The 20,207-nt window shown below is 43.6% G+C and overlaps 1 protein-coding gene across 2 annotated transcripts in view; it reads right to left on the reverse strand.

The window, feature by feature from the left end:
• Positions 1-11,077: 11,077 nt before the first annotated feature.
• The window catches only part of BLVRB (biliverdin reductase B), a 46,216-nt gene continuing 37,086 nt past the window's right edge, over positions 11,078-20,207 (reverse strand). For both annotated transcript variants that reach the window (XM_069746756.1, XM_069746757.1), the window contains 2 exons: positions 18,334-18,465; positions 11,078-11,439 (listed from right to left, as the gene is read on the reverse strand). In XM_069746756.1, the coding sequence (XP_069602857.1) occupies positions 11,279-11,439; positions 18,334-18,465 (293 nt within the window). In that variant the 3' untranslated portion in view covers positions 11,078-11,278. The remainder of the gene's footprint in view (positions 11,440-18,333; positions 18,466-20,207) is intronic.

Consider the following 20,207-nt stretch of genomic DNA (forward strand, 5'->3'; position numbering starts at 1 on the left):
AGAGCTTTGTGGGTGAGAACAAGTACTTTGAATTGTATCCTGTAATGAATGGGTAGCCAGTGTAATGACTGGCGAAGAGCGGATGCATCTGAGTAACGATTAGCCAGATGGACGACCCTGGCTGCTGCATTAAGGATGGACTGGAGAGGGGAAAGTAGGGTGAGGCCAATTAATAGAGAGTTGCAGTAGTCCAGGCGGGAGTGGATTAGGGCGACAGTGAGGGTTTTTGTTGTCTCCATGGTGAGAAAAGGACGGATTCTAGAGATGTTCTTTAGGTGTAAGCGGCACGAGCGGGCAAGATATTGTATATGGGAGGTGAAGGAGAGATCGGAGTCAAACATAACACCCAGACAGCGCGCCTGCTGCCGGGGTGTTATTATGGTGCCACCCACGGAGAGGGAAATGTCAGATTTAAGGAGGTTAGTAGAAGGCGGGAGCAGAAGAAGTTCAGTTTTGGAGAGATTGAGTTTCAGATAGAGAGCGGACATGATGTTGGAGACTGCAGACAGACAGTCAGTGGCGTTCTGTAGTACAGCGGGGGTAAGGTCAGGGGATGACGTATATAGTTGTGTGTCATCAGCATAAAGATGGTACTGAAAGCCAAATCTGCTGATGGTCTGTCCAATTGGGGCCGTGTAGAGAGAGAACAGAAAGGGGCCAAGGACTGAGCCCTGAGGTACCCCAACAGTGAGAGGAAGAGGAGATGAAGTGGAGCCGGAGAACAGAACACTGAAGGAGCGGTCAGAAAGATAGGAGGAGAACCAGGAGAGAGCAGTGTGCTTAATGCCTAGTGGCTGGAGCTTAGAGAGTAGGAGAGGGTGGTCAACAGTGTCGAAAGCTGCAGAAAGGTCGAGAACAATGAGCAGGGAGTGGTCACCATTACATTTTGCTGTCAGAAGGTCATTGGTCACCTTGATGAGTGCAGTTTCTGTCGAATGTAGGGGGCAGAAACCGGACTGTGAAGGGTCTAGGAGGGAATGAGTGGAGAGGTAACGGGTAAGGCGGGAGTAGATCAGGCGCTCCAAGAGTTCTGAGATGAAGGGGAGATTGGAGACCGGTCTGTAGTTGTTTGTGTAGTTGGTAATAAATTTAAAGGAAACCTCCTAAGGACGACTTTACTACTCTGGTATACCCCTAGTGGTATAATTCTACAGATACTGGTACAAAAATAAAAATGATACTTGTCTTGGACTGAGGTCTAGACCCCAGTCCAGAGCCTCTCAGCTAGTCAAATTAGTTCTCATGCTTCACACAGATGAGGGCCAACAGCCCGAAACACCGTGTCTGCAAATTGAGATGCTTATTTGGGTTTTATCCTGTCATATTGCACGACTCGTTAAAGGGTTGATTGTGACTTGTAGGATCGCTACTTCCAACAGGTGGCGCTATAGAGTTTGTCCTCTTTATATCTGAAGAGGCAATTTGCATACCTGTCTTGAAGTAATCTGATATGCCAGCACTGAGAAATTATTATTTATTTATATAGCACCATTAATTCCAAGGTGCTGTACATGAGAAAGGGGTTACATACAAAGTTATAGATATCGTTTACAGTAAACAAATTTACAATGACAGACTGGTACAGAGGGGAGAGGACCCTGTCCTTGCATTCTATGGGATAAAGGGGAGGAGACAGAAGGTCGGGGGTGCTGCAGTTGTGGTGGTGGTGAGGTGGCAGCTCTGGTGATGGTGAGGCGGCAGCTCGGATGGTGGTGAGGCAGCAGAATGGTTATTGCAGACTGTAGGCTTTCCTGAAGAGATGGGTTTTCAGGTTCTGTCTGAAGGATCCGAGGGTGGTGGATAATCGAACGTGTTGAGGCGTGGAATTCCAGAGGATGAGGGATATTCAGGAGACATCTTGGAGGCGGTTGTGTGAGGAACGAAAAAGTGTGGAGGAGAGTAGGAGGTCTTGGAGGATCAGAGATTACGTGAGGGAAGATATCGAGAGATTAGTTCAGAGATATAGGAAGGGGACAGGTTGTGAATGGCTTTTAAGATCATTGTTAGTAGTTTGAACTGGATTCGTTGGGGAATTGGGAGCCAGTGGAGGGATTTGCAGAGGGGTGAAGCAGGGGAGTAGCGAGGAGAGAGGTTTATTACCCGGGCAGCAGAGTTAAGGACAGACTGGAGCGGTTCAAGAGAGTTAAGGTACCTTCACACATAACGATATCGCTAACGATATCGTTGCTTTTTGTGACGTAGCAACGATATTGTTAAGGAAATCGTTATGTGTGACAGCGACCAACGATCAGGCCCCTGCTGGGAGATCGTTGGTCGCTGAATAAAGTCCAGAACTTTATTTCGTCGCTGGATCTCCCGCTGACATCGCTGGATCGGCGTGTGTGACACCGATCCATCGATGTCTTCACTGGTAACCAGGGTAAACATCGGGTAACTAAGCACAGGGCCGCGCTTAGTAACCCGATGTTTACCCTGGTTACCAGCGTAAAAGTAAAAAAAACAAACACTACATACTTACCTACCGCTGTCTGTCCTCGGCGCTGTGCTCTGCACTCCTCCTGTACTGGCTGTGAGCGTCGGTCAGCCGGAAAGCAGAGCGGTGACGTCACCGCTCTGCTTTTCGGCCGCTGTGCTCACAGCCAGACCAGAGAAGCAGAGCGCCGAGGACAGACAGCGGTAGGTAAGTATGTAGTGGTTGTTTTTTTTTTACTTTTACGCTGGTAACCAGGGTAAACATCGGGTTACTAAGCGCGGCCCTGCGCTTAGTAACCCGATGTTTACCCTGGTTACCCGGGGACTTCGGGATCGTTGGTTGCTGGAGAGCTGTCTGTGTGACAGCTCTCCAGCGACCAAACAGCGACGCTGAAGCGTCGCTTAATGTGAAGGGTAGCTGGTCCGAATAACTAAAGCAATTGTTACCATCCACCTCTCGTGTCTCCCCTTTTCCCCATAGTTTGTAAGCTTGCGAGCAGGGCCCTCATTCCTCCTGGTATCTGTTTTGAACTGTGATTTCTGTTATGCTGTAATGTCTATTGTCTGTACAAGTCCCCTCTATAATTTGTAAAGCGCTGCGGAATATGTTGGCACTATATAAATAAAAATTATTATTATTTATTATTATATTAAGGGGCCTTTAGCGGGGAGGCCACAGAGGAGGGTGTTGTAATCAAGGCAGGAGATGATGAGGACATGCACAAGAGTTTTGGTAGATTGTGGGCTGAGGAAGGGATGGATTCTGGCAATATTTTTGAGTTGGAGGTGGCAAGAGTTTGGACACGTGGTTTGTAGGACAGGGCAGAGTCGAGAGTTACCCCACGGCAGCGGATTTCAGGTGCAGAAGAGAGTGTGATGCCGTTTACCATAATAAATAGATCAGGTGGGGGGGGGGATACACGAGATGGGAGAAAGATGATGAGTTCGGCCTTGTCTACATTGAGTTTTAGGAAGCGAGAGGTGAAGAAGGAGGATATGCTAACAGACACTCCGGGATTCTGGACAGCAGAGCGGTGATATCTGGGCCAGAGAGGTAGATCTGAGTGTCGTCCGCATACAGATGGTACTGTAAGCCATGGGACTTTATGAGTTGTCCTAGGCCAAGGGTATAGATGGAAAAAAGTAGGGTCCCTAGGACAGAGCCTTGAGGGACTCCAGCAGAGGGAGGGCGGGATGAGGAGGTAGTGTGGGAGTGGGAAACGCTAAATGTGCGGTTGGAAAGGTATGAGGCAATCCAGAACAGGGCAGGTGCCGACCGCCATCTAACGTGTATGGGAGGCTTAGGACCTATACAGCCGTGCCGCTAAACTTGTTAGTAATAGTTCTCACAAGAGGGTGTCCTAAAATTTCTGAATGCAGAATTTGCAAAGCTGATGTAAAGAGCTGATGTAAAAAAAAAAAAAAAAAAATTTTTTTTAAGATTATTGCTTTGTTAGTAATTCCTTCACATACTGCTCTACCTGAATAACATGTTTTACAACTAGGAACCGAGGGCGAGATTTGACTAATATTGGACAGCAGCCATGGCGAAATCAATTTGCCCCTGGCATGGTTGCTGTTTATGTTGCAGTGGTGAGAACTACAGGTCTGTCCTTGTGTGCTGGCTGCAGAGGTGGGCAAGTGGGGGTTCACAGGTACAGCACAGTAGTCCAACAATGGAGAGTTTTGTTATATCTGTAGCATTGGTTATGCCTTATACATGGGGTTTCCACCACTGGGACCACCTATCGGCGATTGACAACCCTTGTCTACATGGTCTAAAATAGTATATAGAAGCCATATCATGGATCCTCCTAGTCTGAGATGTAGACACAGCCTGTGGATGCGTTACAGGGTTCACCCGTTGTGGTTTTACTAGATTAGCTATGTGGTTCCTTCTGGCTAGAACCTTATGAGATGGGGGGGGGGGGGGGGGGAAACTCCTAAATTAACGTCCATGCTTGAATGATCCAGTGTCAAGAGATATGGTCTCTACATCCAGTTTCAATGGACCACAGCCCTCCCAGTGGTAAGGAGTGGTAAGGCTTGGCAGTCATTTTGCTCAATCTGCCCTCATTCTTGATACAGTAAATGTACCGTGATGGTACCAGTGTTTATCACTTCTATTGGAAAGCTTACGCTTCGTAGTCACCAGAGAAAGACAATATGGCAGTCAAAAGTGAGAACATGGACGCCATTGAAAATACGGCTTACTACAACATTTAGCCAGAGAAATCACTCAGGACTGCACATAGCCCTTACAAAAAGTTACCCATTTATTGGGCGTTCTTGATTTGACATATTAAACCCCACGTACCAATTTTTACATGTACTTCCCGTATGAAATGTTGACACCTTATATGATAAGTACATGGACAATTTATGAAGAAACAAGACCTTTCTCTAATCCTCCAAGGTAAAATTTTGGTAGTTTGGTGTCCATTCAAACATGTGACTTTGACGTTTTGCTGGACAAAGACACATCATAACCCTGCAGTCTGCCGGAATAGTCCATCCATACCCCGGACTGCCAAACTGTATCCCCTTTAAAAACCACTTGTAAACCACTGCTCTATTGAGCTCGATGGTCCCCTATAAATATAGATTATATGAGCAAACATATGTGACCACCCTGATAACATGTGGGACACTGCATACCAACACCAAGGCTGGTAATATGGACGTGGGCTTTTTGCAGCTATAACAACCTATTCTCATCTGGGAAACCTTTCCCCGAGACTTTGGAGTGGGTCTAGGAATTTGTACCCTTTAAGATACAATAACATTTGAAGGGTCAGGCATAAGAAGGTAGGGCACACAATTGGCCTACCACTTCATCCTACGGTGCTCTAAGCTGTCCACTTGAGTTGCTCTCCACCAAACTCATCACCTTATTTCTCTACAGCGCTCACACTCAAGTTGAAACAGGAAAGTCCAATGATCGTTTGAAGTTCAGCACACGATGGTTTAAAAATCGGATCATCTTTACTGTAAATTCATCAAAATTCCTTCTATATTTTGGTGGATTTACCATAAAGATTATGGGATTTTAAACCACGATGTGCTGGACTTCCAACTATTGTCTGGAGCTTTCTTGGTGCATCGGCACTTATCATTGGCTGTATCTTGCAATACTATTCATCTACATGACACTGGAAAGGATGATCCCTACTTTGGGGACAGACAACTGCCAAAAACATCTTTGTACACTGTAGAATTAATATTACCATCAATTGAAATAACCCCTAAAAAAAAAAAAAAAAAAATCACCCCCATATTATTACATCTCCTCCACGTGTCCAAAAGACTGATCATTAGTGAAAAGCCGTTCTTCTCCGTTCCAGAGTCCAGCAATCCCATCTTTTACACCACTCCATCCGAACGATTGGTATTGTGTATGTGGGTCTTATGGAGGCCATACACATAAGTTAACTCTTCTTTAATGGTCAATTTTTGATCATAATGAATGATTGATAATTTCGCCTGATGACGGAGCAGCTAAGGTTCGTTATCACTCAAAACACTGGTCAGGCATGGAGGCTTTTGGTTTTGTTTGTTTTGACCGATAAGCATGGGCTGTATCATAAGCTGAAAAAAAAAATACAATATTGGTTGATGTATTTTGAGCCGTTGCTAAATAATGCTTTATCCGACCACCAAGCTATCGTTCATCAGCCCATTTCCATGTAAGGTGTAGGGGAACCCTTAGGAACGTGAGTAGCTACTTATCCATAGAAATCCATTTCATATAGCTTTCAACACGCAGTTCTTAATGCAACATAGGAATTTTTTTTTTTAATATACATTTGACACTTTAGCTCTTGGAGGTATTTCTCAGTAAGTTTGTTTAGTTCTTCATGGTAGAGCTGGTGATACTTGGAGATACTTCCATGAGCAGCCGATGAGAAATGTCTGATCTGCTCGATCTGTCCTAATCAAAGGTGGCATCCCATAATGCGTCGAAGTAAAAGCTACCAAGCTCTTCATTACGACCCGCACTATTGCTACCCATCTTTGTCTATAGAGGTTACATGGCTGTGTGCTTGATTTTGAACACCTGGTTTCAATAGGCGACTCTGCAATATTTGGCCTCCAAATGTAATGGCTCAAACGAAGGCCAAGCTATCTGTAGGTCTCCAATTACTCAACATATACTCAACATACTCAAGCCTTAGACCAAGCCATTTTAACCACCTGAAATGTCTTGACTATGGCCATCTTTAAGCTGGACCTTGCTTTTGCAGTATTAACATATTCACCTCCAGACTGCTCGTCTTACGTGTCAGAGACCCATGGGAGACTGAGAAGAAAGTGCAGAACGAGAACATTAAGAAGCCCAGAGGAGTCATAACAGGAACTGGAGGTGAGAGGACAGTGCCATTATAGCGCATGATTTATGAGCGAGGCTGAGGGTTAGAAAGGAGGGCTGGTGACTCAGAAGGATGGGGGGCTAGGAAATAATGCATTCCATCCTACAGGAACCAGAGAGGAAAATCACGATGGATGAGCAGAGAGGTGGGGATTGCTGAAGTGAAAAAGGAGGGGGAGGCAGCAAAAGCATTTCCTGTGGAGTAATGAACCAGAGGAGCTGCTGCAAGAATATTCACTAATAATGCACCATTACCAGTTCCCGCTCTGCAGGCCGAGTAACGTGCACACCCTGCACCACCCCATCATGTGCCCCACAGCGGCAGCACATAGGGATAATTACATGCATCCATCATCTTTGTGCCACCAAACGGTCTGTTTTTGGAAGGTTTCTGATTAATTACACAAGACTATGAATGAGCCATCTCACTTCTTGACTTGACACAGTTGAGCAAATAAATTCACAGGATCCCGATCCAGGTCAAGAGGAAGCCCTGCGAATAGCCTCCTACCCACTGGCATCCCAGCTCCTCAATCTGATTAGTAGGCCTGATGAAATATCATGCCGCAATGAAAACGTCCCGCCTGCAAATCGGAAGAGGGATTGCGGCGGTTTGCAGGGAGCTACGTAATACTGACTTGGCAATTGGACGAGAATTCTACAAATTGTCGCTCATCTCTGAGACATGTATTATTGGCATCTCGATCTGATGAGGCCTTTTAGGCTTTGCTTGCTCAGTGCAATTTTGGAAAAACGGTGTTACTAGACATGCGTTTACAGTCCCAAACAGGAGAATGACTACTTTTCCCTGAGCAGTTATGAAGGGATGGATGATGGGGTCATATCTAGTTACGAGCGAATATACTCGTTACTCGAGATTTCTTGAACATGAACATGCTTGGGTGTCCTTCGAGCATTTCTTAGTGCTCGGAGATTTAGTTTTCATCGCCACAGCTGAATGATTTACATCTGTTAGCCAGCTTGATTACATGTGGGGATTCCCTAGCAACCAGGCAACCCCCACATATACTCAGCCAGGCTAACAGATGTAAATCATTCAGCTGCGGCGATGAAAACTAAATCTCCGAGCACTAAGAAATACTCTGAGGTCACCCGAGCGTGCTCGAGAAATCTCGAGTAACGAGTATATTCGCTCATCACTAATCGTATCAGATCTAGAAATAGGGCTGGGGGTCACACTCGCGAGTGTGATGCGAGAAGCTTGCGCATCAATACCCGGCACTGCAGCCGGCACTATCTGGTCCCGAGTTTCCGGCGGCAATGCCGGGTATTGATGCGCGAGTTTCTCGCATCACTCTCACAAGTGTGACCCTGGCCTAGGTCAGATAAAAGGAGTGACTAGCCTCCCAAAATGTTATTCTTGCACTTGAGTACTTCCCCCAATCTTAAGGAATTTTTATAAAGGGATCCTGTTCATATGTTTTTATATAAGAAAATAGTAATCTGGATGTGTATGAGCACTTTTCCCCCAAATAAAAAAATTATACAATTATTATTATTTTTTTTAACGACGAGATTGTATAGAGCCATAACACAGCAAGTGTTAATGTGCTCTAAAAGTCCCATTACAGCTCGATGCAGGAGATTAGGTCTAACAGTTTTTAATTTTTTTATTTTAAATAAGGGTTGTATTCAAAACAGCAAAATGAAATCTTGAGAACAGCAGCACGGTGGCGCAGTGGTTAGCACAGCAGCCTTATAGCGCTGGAGTCCTGGGTTCAAACCCCACCAAGGACAACATCTGCAAAGAGTTTGTATGTTCTCTCCGTGTTTGCGTGGGTTTCCTCCCACATTCCAAAGACATAATGATAGGGAATTTAGATTGTGAGCCCCATCAGGGACAGTGATGTTAATGTGTGTAAAGTGCTGCAGAATATGTTAGCGCTATATAAAAATAAAATTATTATTATTTTCGGAAAAAGGCACATGTCCTGCTGGAAGACCCATGACCTAGGACGCAAACCTGGCTTTCTGACGCTGGGCACTACATAGTGTGACCCCAAATCCTTTGGTAACCTTCAGATTTCATGATGCTTTGCACACAGTTCAGGCAAGAGGCAGAAAAACAACCCCAAAACATCTTTGAACCTCCACCATATTTGGCTGTAGGCATGGGGTTGACAGCACAAGCTGCTGAGCTCCGTTAAGTCGATGTGATATCACAGCTGCAGACAATAACAGACACTGAGCAGCGGTGGACACTCGGCGCTGGATCCTGGAAAGGGCAAGTAATGCATAGATTTTTATTTATTTTTTTAATACAAACTGCAGCCAGGGCTCCAAGGGTTTTTCAGAACTGGAAAACCCCTTTTAAAAAGGCATACAGTCATGGCCAAAAGTATTGACACCCCTGCAATTCTGTCAGATAATACTCATTTTCTTACTGAAAATGATTGCAAACACAAATTATTTGGTATTATCTTAATTTAATTTGTCTTAAAGGAAAAAACACAAAAAGAATTGTCCTAAAGCCAAATTGGATATAAATTCCACACCAAACATAAAAAAGGGGGTGGACAAAAGTATTGGCACTGTTCGAAAAATCATGTGATGCTTCTAATTTGTGTAATTAACAGCACCTGTAACTTACCTGTGACACCTAACAGGTGTTGGCAATAACTAAATCACACTTGCAGCCAGTTGACATGGATTAAAGTTGACTCATCCTCTGTCCTGTGTCCTTGTGTGTACCACATTGAGCATGGAGAAAAGAAAGAAGACCAAAGAACTGTCTGAGGACTTGAGAAACCAAATTGTGAGGAAGCATGAGCAATCTCAAGGCTACAAGTCCATCTCCAAAGACCTGAATGTTCCTGTGTCTACCGTGCGCAGTCTCATCAAGACGTTTAAAGCCCATGGCACTGTGGCTGACCTCCCTAGATGTGGATGGAAAAGAAAAATTGACAAAAGATTTCAACGCAAGATTGTTCGGATGTTGGATAAAGAACCTCGACTAACATCTAAACAAGTTCAAGCTGCCCTGCAGTCTGAGGGTACAACAGTGTCAACCCGTACTATCCGTCGGCGTCTGAATGAAAAGGGAATGTATGGTAGGAGACCCAGGAAGACCCCACTTCTTACCCCGAGACATAAAAAAGCCAGGCTGGAGTTTGCCAAAACTTACCTGAAAAAGCCTAAAATGTTTTGGAAGAATGTTCTCTGGTCAGATGAGACAAAAGTAGAGCTTTTTGGGCAAAGGCATCAACATAGAGTTTAAAGGAGAAAAAAAAGAGGCATTCAAAGAAAAGAACACGGTCCCTACAGTCAAACATGGCGCAGGTTCCCTGATGTTTTGGGGTTGCTTTGCTGCCTCTGGCACTGGACTGCTTGACCGTGTGCATGGCGTTATGAAGTCTGAAGACTACCAACAAATTTTGCAGCATAATGTAGGACCCAGTGTGAGAAAGCTGGGTCTCCCTCAGAGGTCATGGGTCTTCCAGCAGGAAAATGACCCAAAACACACTTCAAAAAGCACTAGAAAATGGTTTGAGAGAAAGCACTGGAGACTTCTAAGGTGGCCAGCAATGAGTCCAGACCTGAATCCCATAGAACACCTGTGGAGAGATCTAAAAATGGCAGTTTGGAGAAGGCAGCCTTCAAGTATCAGGGACCTGGAGCAGTTTGCCAAAGAAGAATGGTCTAAAATTCCAGCAGAGCATTGTAAGAAACTCATTGATGGTTACCGGAAGCGATTGGTCGCAGTTATTTTGGCTCAAGGTTGTGCAACCAAGTATTAGGCTGAGGGTGCCAATACTTTTGTCTGGCCCATTTTTGGAGTTTTGTGTGAAATGATCAATGTTTTGCTTTTTGCTTCATTCTCTTTTGTGTTTTTTCATTTAAGACAAATTAAATGAAGATAATAATACCAAAGAAAGTGTTTGCAATCATTTTCAGGAAGAAACTGAGTATTATCTGACAGAATTGCAGGGGTGTCAATACTTTTGGCCATGACTGTACTAGAAAATTGCAGAACATTTCACTATAGCTTAATAAAATTGGCCCTTAGCTCCACATAAGGTCATGTTCTCACATTCAGTATTTTACATCAGTATTTGTGAGCCAAAACCCAGGAGCGGGTGAAAAATACAGAAGTGGTGACGTGTTTCTATTCTACTTTTTCTCCGATTGTTCCACTCCTGGTTTTGGTTTACAAATACTGATGTAAAATACTGAACGTGTGCACGTGGCCTAATGGGGAGATCTAGTTAGAAGCAAGGCAGATATTAATTTCATTAAATAATAAAAACCATGCACTTCTATCCAATGGAAAGATGTTTTATTGCAAGTTTGTCATTATTACATCTTGAGTGGTAGTTGAAATGAAAACGGTAATAAAAGGATGAAGTTTTACACTATTAGATGAATTTTTTTTTTTTTGCATTAGTGTAACAATATTTGAAAATGAATGGCATTAGTTAGGAATGTTATTTCATCCTTCAACTATAGAGGGAGCCGTTACAAGCCAGTGTAGTCGCGAAATAAGGTGACGTTTTTCCCATCATACTCGGATGTGTTCAAACAGCGAAGGAAGAAGTCGCCGAGGTCGTTGGTGGAGATCACATTCCCTCCGCGCTCGCCAACTTTCACAGTGTAATCTCCAGTGAAAGGCTTATTATCTGCACAGATAGAGACAGGAGTTACCGTATTATATACATGGATCGGACTGACAACAGAGGCATCTCCAGCATATTAACAGTGTGCAGAGCCCACGATTCTGAGAACACCTAATGTTGCTTTAGTACCACCGCTGAGGTATCGCTACTTCTACACATTGTTTTTAAGAACATCATGAAATTTATCAATAAAGATTTGTCAAAGCCAAAGTATCAAACACAATAAATATGTATTAAAAATATGCACTCAAATGATACAATGGAAAAAAAAATACATGTAACCTAATAGGTGCAGAAATGCTGTGTAAAAAAAAAAAAAAAAAAAATTTGCGTCATCAAATACTAATTGTGGAAACAGCATAGTCAAAAAAACACAGCACTTGTTCAATAAGGCTGTTCAAAAAATAATGTGAAAAAAAAAACCCCAAAAAACTGTTGCATTCACTAGTCTTCATATATCAGATGAGCCTCACCTATTCAAGTCTATGGGTGAGCAAAAAAAAAAAGAAGGAAAAATTGGATTCGATATGGATCAACGGTACAGCATCAATTTTTTTCGGATACAGTTGTGTGAGAGTGTTCGCCCCTTCCCGATTTCCTATTCTTTTGCACTTTTGTCACACTTAAATGTTTCAACCAAACAAATGTAAATATTAGACAAAAATAACACAAGTAATTACAAAATGCAGTTTTTAACCCCTTAGTCCCTTAGTGACAGAGCCAATTTGGTACTTAATGACCGAGCCAATTTTTACAATTCTGACCACTGTCACTTTATGAGGTTATAACTCTGAAACGCTTTAACGGATCCTGCTGATTCAGTGACATATTGTACTTCATGTTAGTGGTAAAATGTCTTCGATATTACTTGCGATTATTTTTGAAAAACGGAAATATGGCAACAATTTTTAAAATTTTGCAATTTTCAAACTTTGAATTTTTATGCCCTTAAATCAGGAGATATGTCACAAAATAGTTAATAAATAACATTTTCCACATGTCTACTTTACATCAGCACAATTTTGGAAACAATTTTTCTTTTGTTAGGAAGTTATAAGGGTTAAAAGTTGACCAGCAATTTCTCATTTTTACAAAACCATTTTTTTAGGGACCACATCACATTAAAATTTTCTTTGAGGGGTGTTCATGACAAAATACCCAAAAGTGACACCATTCTAAAAACTACACCCCTCAAGGTGCTGAAAACCACATTCAAGAATTTTATTAACTCTTTATGTGCTTCACAGGAAGTGAAGCAATGTGGAAGGAAAAAATTAACATTTAACTTTTTTTTTTTTTAAACAAACATTTTACTTCAGAACTATTTTTTTTTATTTTCACAAGTGTAAAAAGAGAAAATGAACCACAAAATTTGTTGTGCAATTTCTCCCGAGTACGCCGATACTCCATATGTGGGGGTAAACCACTGTTTGGGCGCATGGCAGATCTTGGAATTGGCTGGAATTGAGATCGGACGCCATGTTGTGCCTAAACAGTGGAAACCCCCCACAAGTGACACCACTTTGGAAACTAGACCCCTTAAGGAACTTATCTAGATGGGGGTTCAAAGTGCTCACCACACAAGTGCTTCACAGAATTTAGAACGTAGAGCCGTGAAAATAAACAATCATTTTTTCCACAAAAATGATATTTTCACCCCCAAATTTTTACTTTCACAAGGGTAATGAGAGAAATTGGACCAAGAAGATTGTTGAGGAATGTGTCCCGAGTACGTTGATACCCCATATGTGGGGGGGACCACTGTTTGGGTGCATGACAGAGCTCGGTAGGGAAGTAGTGATGTTTTGGAATGCAGACTTTGATGGGATGGTCTGCGGGCATAATGTTGTGTTTGCAGAGCCCCTGATGTGCCTAAACAGTAGAAACCCCCCACAAGTGACCCCATTTTTGGTAAATATACCCCCCCAAGAAGCTTATCTAGATGTGTGGTGAGCACTTTGAACGCCCAAGTGCTTCACAGAAGTTTATGATGCAGAGCCATGAAAATAAATCTTTTTTTTATTTTTCTTCTCCACAAAATGATTTTTTAAGCCCCCAATTTTTTTTTTTATTTTCCCCAAGGGTAGCAGGAGAAACTGAATCCCCAAAAGTTGTCCAATTAGTCCTGAGTACGCAGAGGCCCCATATGTGGGGGTAAACCACTGTTTGGGTGCACGGCAGAGCTCAGAAGGGAGGGAGCACCATTTGATTTTTTTCAACGCAAAATTGGCTGGAATCAATGGAGACCCCCTGATGTACCTAAACAGTGGAAACCCCTAACTCCAACACATCCCTAACCCTAATCACAACCCTAACCCCAACACACCCCTAACCCTAATCCCAACCTTAACTACAAACCTAACCCTCATACCAACACACCCATAGCCCTAATCCCAAATGTAACCCTAACCCCATCCCTAACCATAACCCTAATCCCAAACCTAACCCTAATCCCAAACCTAAGGCTTCTTTTACACTTACCGGGTTTTTTGCGGCCCGTTATTGCCGCAATTTTCACGGTCTGCTGCAATAATGGACCGCAAAAAACTGGCGGATTACCATTTTTCGGGTTTGCAATACTATAGGTACCGTCACATTAAGCGACGCTGCAGCGATCTAGACAACGATGCCGATCGCTGCAGCGTCGCTGTTTGGTCGCTGGGAAGCTGTCACACAGACAGCTCTTCAGCGACCAATGATGCCGAAGTCCCCGGGTAACCAGGGTAAACATCGGGTTACTAAGCGCAGGGTCGCGCTTAGTAACCCGATGTTTACCCTGGTTACCATTGTAAAAGTAAAAAAAAAACAAAAAAACACTACATTCCTGTCGCACCCCCCAGTGTCAGCTTCCCTGCACTGTGTAATCGCTGGCCGGAAAGCAGAGTGGTGACGTCACCGCTGTGCTCTGCTTTACGGCCGGCCGGCGCTGACACTGGGGGACGCAGGGAAGCTGACGCTGAGGAACGTGACAGGAATGTAAGTATGTAGTGGTTTTTTTTTAACTTTTACAATGGTAACCAGGGTAAACATCGGGTTACTAAGTGCGGCCCTGCGCTTAGTAACCCGATGTTTACCCTGGTTACCAGTGAAGACATCGCTGAATCGGCGTCACACACGCTGATTCAGCGTTGTCAGCGGGTGATCCAGCGACGAAATAAAGTCCTGGACTTTCCCCAGCGACCAACGATCTCCCAGCAGAGGCCTGATCGTTGGTCGCTGTCACGCATAACGATTTCGTTAACGATATCGTTGCTACGTCACAAAAAGCAACGATATTCGTTATGTGTGACGGTACCTTATGGCAAAAGTATTGGAAAAAAAAAATTGCGGTCCGCAAAACCGGAAGTCACGGTGCACCCACCGCAAAAACAACCTTCCGTTGTTTTTGCGGCCCCATTGAATTACAATGGGGCCGTGTCCGTTAGCCGTAAAAAAATATAGAGCAGGCTTGATATTTTTTCACAGCCGTAAATACGCCCCTCACGGCCATGTGGCGTTCCGTAGAATTATTGCGCCCGTTTTTGCGGCCCCATAGAAGTCTATTGGGACTGCAAAAACAGGCCGGAAAACCACGGTAAGTGTAAAAGAAGCCTTACCCTAACCCTAATTTAAGCCCCAACCCTAACGCTAATGGGAAAATGGAAATAAATACATTTTCTTTGTTTTACTATTTTTCCCTAACTAAGGTGGTGATAAAGAGAAAGTCATTTACTATTTTTTTTTACTTTGATTACTGTGATAGGGTTTATGACAGTGACCAAAATGAACCAATGGGAAAATCTTGCTATTGTTGCCTGGTGCCTGCAGGCAAATCTTGGCGGGCGCACAGCGCATGCGCCGGCCATTTTTTTTCCTGATAAAGATGGTGGTGCCCACAGGAGGAAGTAGGAGGGCCGAGGAGCACTGGGAGACACTGGTAAGTATGGGGGGGCGATCGGGGACCCTATTTCTCTCTCCTCATGTGCGATCACATCAGAGGAGAGAGAAATTACATGGCACATCGGACTTTCTTTTTTTTTTTGCCGCCACTGATACATTGTTAGTAGCGGCGATCGCAAAACCAGGTCGGTTATTATGTTTGGGGTCTCGGCTATCCCTGGCAGCCGAGATCTGCGCCCGACATTTTTTCCGGGTAAAGATGGCGGCGCCCTTGGGGGGAGGAAGCGGGAGGACCCACGGAGACACTGGTAAGTATCGGGGGGTGATCGGGGACCCTATTTCTCTCTCCTCTGATGTGCGATCACATCAGAGGAGAGAGAAATTAAATGGCAAATCACGTTTTTAATTACTGGGGGTCAGTAAAAACCGACCCAAATCATGTTCTCTGGCGTCTACCCCCAGCAGCCGAGAGCCCGGAGAAAATCCGACTCTGGGGGGCGCTATACACTTTCCACAGCGCCGTTAATTAACAGCGCTGTGGTTTAAGTACCCTTAACTACCGCCGTTAAAAGGCGTAGCGGCGGTCGTTAATGGGTTAAATGAAGGTCTTTATTATTAGTGGAAAAAGAAATCCAAACCTACAGGGCCCTGTGTGGGGAAAAAAAAAAGTGATTGCCCCCTAAACCTAATAACTGTTTGGGTCACCCTTAGCAGCAACAACTGCAATCAAGCGTTTGCGATAACTGGCAATGAGTCTTTCAGAAAACTCTGGAGGAATTTTGACCACTCATCTTCGCAGACTTACTCCCCCCTCCCTATTGAGAAATAGTCCTTACTTATTAAACCCCGCAAATGGCAATTTATCTTCCATGGAATAAAAATGATGGGACATATTGGAAGTTAAGTGCCTGATCCCTCTCTCCCCTGCCCTCTGCAGTTGCCATTGAGTCTGGAGGCCCCCATACAAATTAGATGGTCAGTTGAACCCTCTGAAATCAGTAGGTTTGGATAACATTAACATGAATGGCTATGGTCACCATAAAGGCATTACTGCCCTTACTGCTGTATGGGGCCCAGGCCCAGTACAGAGGGGGGCCAGGGAACAGTGAGTGGGAGAGGGGGACTGCAAATAATAAATTCAGGGTGGGGGAGAGAAGTTGATAATGAACTAGAGGTGGGAGAGAGAAGATCTGACCTAATGAATTAGGGCAGAAGGGGCATGTAAATATAATGAATCAGGGGAATGGGAGGTACAGATTTGGGGCCGTTGAGGATGCAGTGACTGGTATTGAGTTGAGGGAAAGAGTACAGAGGCTAATTCATTTATTAGGTGGGGAAAGTGGCTATGTATAGTTAGTGGGGGCACAGTGGTGGATTACAATTAATATTTGGAATTGTGGGTTGCATAATAACTTATGTATTAATGGTGGGTGCACGTCTGTACTCAGCTGTGTAGTGTAGAAGAAAGGGGAAAAGTGGGGAATGTGCTCTGGAAGCCCTGCTCTAGATAACTGTGTTATTTCATGCAGATTCCAGCCTCCTGTGTATAATGTCACTGTTGAGCCCTGTATTACCTGTACACTATATACAGAGTTCCTGTGTATAATGTTACTGGTTATCACTGTATTACCTGTACACTATATACAGAGTTCCTGTGTATAAGGTTACTAGTTATCACTGTATTACCTGTACAGTATATACAGATCTTCTGTGTATAATGGCACTTAGTATTGTGTTTTTATTAATGATCAGTATTGTAGTGTTTGGTCTGAGTAGTCCGCTGCTAAAAGAGAGTCTACCTTGTCGTGGTGTCTGCCAAAACAAAAGCTGCTGAACATATATATCTGCCCAGGCTTAACCTCTGCTCCGCCTCCACCCCTTGAACCTTCCACAGTCCCACTGCCTACTCTTGAAAAAACTCCTTCTGGACCACGTCCTCACCAATCACACATTAACAGTTCCCACCGAAGGGGTGGTCCAAAGGAGGTGGATAGAAAATAACATTTATTTTATTTATTATTATTATTAATAATCTTGAATTTTTATTCTGTTAAACCAGAAAGGTAGGTGACACAATATAGTTAATAAACAACACTTCCCACATGTCTACTTTACATCAGCACAATTTTGGAAACAACACTTTTTTTGTTAGGAAGTTATAAGGGTTAAAAGTTGACCAGCGATTTCTCATTTTTACAACAAAATTTACAAAACGATTTTTTTTTAGGGACCACCTCACATTTGAAGTCAGTTTGAGGGGTCTATATGACAGAAAATGCCCAAAAGTGACATTCTAAAAACTGCACCCCTCAAGGTACTCAAAACCACACTCGAAGTTTAACCCTTCAGGTGTTTCACAGCAGCAGAAGCAACATGGAAGAAAAAAAATGAATATTTAACTTTTTAGTCACAAAAATGATCTTTTAGCAACAATTTTTTTATTTACCCAAGGGTAAAATGAGAAAGTGGACCCCAAAAGTTGTTGTCCAATTTGTCCTGAGTACGCTGAAACCTCATATGTTGGGGGTAAACCACTGTTTGGGCGCACGTTGGAGCTCGGAAGAGAAGTAGTGATGTTTTGGAATGCAGACTTTAATGGAATGGTCTGCGGGCGTCATGTTGTGTTTCCAAAGCCCCTGATGTACTGTCAATGTGTGATTGGTGAGGACGTGGTCCAGAACGAGTTTTTTCAAGAGTGGGCAGTGGGACTGTGGAAGGTTCGAGGGGTGGAGGCGGAGCAGAGGTCGAGCCTGGGCAGAGTCTCAAGGGGGACTGAAAATGTTGCCAGTATGAGGCCCTGAAAATCCTAGTGGCAGCCCTTTGTATGACCGGTCTAATACATATGCGGCTGCCAACAGCTTCACATGGCACCAAAAATGTTGAACATAGAAGACCTGTCACTGTCAACCACGGTGGGTTATAATCACCAAAACCTAACCGCCAGCCTCTGTATAATAAGATTGTACATAAAACTGTGGTATCCATAATATTTCTGAAAACCCCAATGATCCCACTTACCTGCAATGTGGGGAGGAAGCACAGCCACGTAGTCCAAACCGGAGCCTTGAAGGATCTTTAGCATCCGGATGTGATCCTCAGTCACTGGCAATAAGGCAGGTGGTACTTTGGCGATATCCCACAGCAGGAAAGCTTCAAAAGAAATACATTTTCAAAGATTTAAGGCATCACAAATGTATATACACTGTGTGCAGATTTATTAGGCAAGTTGTATTTTAGAGGATTATTTTTATTATTGATCAACATCTATGTTCTCAATCAACCCAAAAGACTCAACTATCAAAGATTAATATTTTTGGAAGTTGGAGTGTTTTTTTTTTTTTTTAGATTTGGGTATCTTAGAAGGATATCGGTTTTTGCAGGTAACTATTACTGTGCAGAATTATTAGGCAACTTAATAAAAACCAAATATATTCCCATCTCGCGTGTTTATTTTCACCAGGTAAACCAATATAACTGCACAAAATTTAGAAAAACATTTCTGACATGCAAAAACAAGACCCCAAAAAATTAGTGACCAATATAGCCACCTTTCTTTATGATGACACTCGGCAGCCTCCATCCATAGATTCTGTCAGTTGCTTGATCTGTTTACGACAAACATTGCGTGCAGCAGCCACCACAGCCTCCCAGACACTGTTCCACTGTTCTCCCTCCCTGTAGATCTCACACTTTATGAGGAACCACAGGTTCTCTATGGGGTTCAGATCAGGGGAACAAGGGGGCCATGTCATTATTTTTTCTTCTTTGAGACCTTTACTGGCCAGCCACGCTGTGGAGTAGTTGGAGGCATGTGATGGAGCATTGTCCTGCATGAAAATCATATTTTTTTTTTTAACGATACAGTTCAGTTTTCTTCCGGTACCACTGCTTGAAGAAGTCTTCCAGAAACTGGCAGTAGGTCTGGGAGTTGAGCTTCACTTCATCCTCAACCCGAAAAGGTCCCACAAGTTCATCTTTGATACCAACCCATACCAGTCCCCCACCTCCACCTTGCTGGCGTCTGAGTCGGAGTGGAGCTCTCTGCCCTTTACTGATTCAGCCTCTGGCCCATCCATCTGGCCCATCAAGAGTCACTGTCATTTCATGAGTCCATAAAACCTTTGAAAAGTCAGTCTTAAGATAAAACATCAAGACTGGGCCAAGAAATATCTTATGTTTCTTGTTCAAAAGTGGTCGTTTTTCAGCCTTCCTTACCTTGGCCATGTCCCTGAGTATCGCACACCTTGTGCTTTTTGTTACTCCAGTAATGTTGCAGCTCTGAAATATGGAAAAACTGGTGGCAAATGGCATCTTGGCAGCTTCACGCTTCATTTTCCTCAATTCATGGGCAGTTATTTTGCGCCTTTTTTGCCCAACACGCTTCTTGCGACGCTGTTGGCTATATGCCACGAAACGCTTGATTGTTTGGTGATCGCGCTTCAAAAGTTTGGCAATTTCAAGACTGCGCATCCCTCTGCAAGACATCTCACAATTTTTGACTTTTCAGAACCCGTCAAATCTCTCTTCTGACCCATTTTGCCAAAGCAAAGGAAGGTTTCCTAATAATTAAGTACAATCTATATAGGGTTTTGATGTCATTAGACAACACCCCTCCTCATTACAGAGATGCACATCACATGATTTACTTAATTGGTAGTTGGCTCTCAAGCCTGAACAGATTGGAGTAGGACAACATGGATAAAAAGTATCATGTCATCAAAATACAACTTGCCTAATAATTCTGCACACAGTGTAGTAAAGGAGTTCTCCAGTATTAGAAACATTAACTCTTTCAAAATTGGCACCAGATCTATAAACTGGTTCTATGACAAAAAAGGAAGGCAGCCGACAGCACATCAATAGTGGGATGCACGCTCCAGTCCAACCACCCA

Source organism: Ranitomeya imitator, chromosome 2, assembly GCF_032444005.1.
Source record: "Ranitomeya imitator isolate aRanImi1 chromosome 2, aRanImi1.pri, whole genome shotgun sequence".
NCBI classification, from domain to species: Eukaryota; Metazoa; Chordata; class Amphibia; order Anura; family Dendrobatidae; genus Ranitomeya; species Ranitomeya imitator.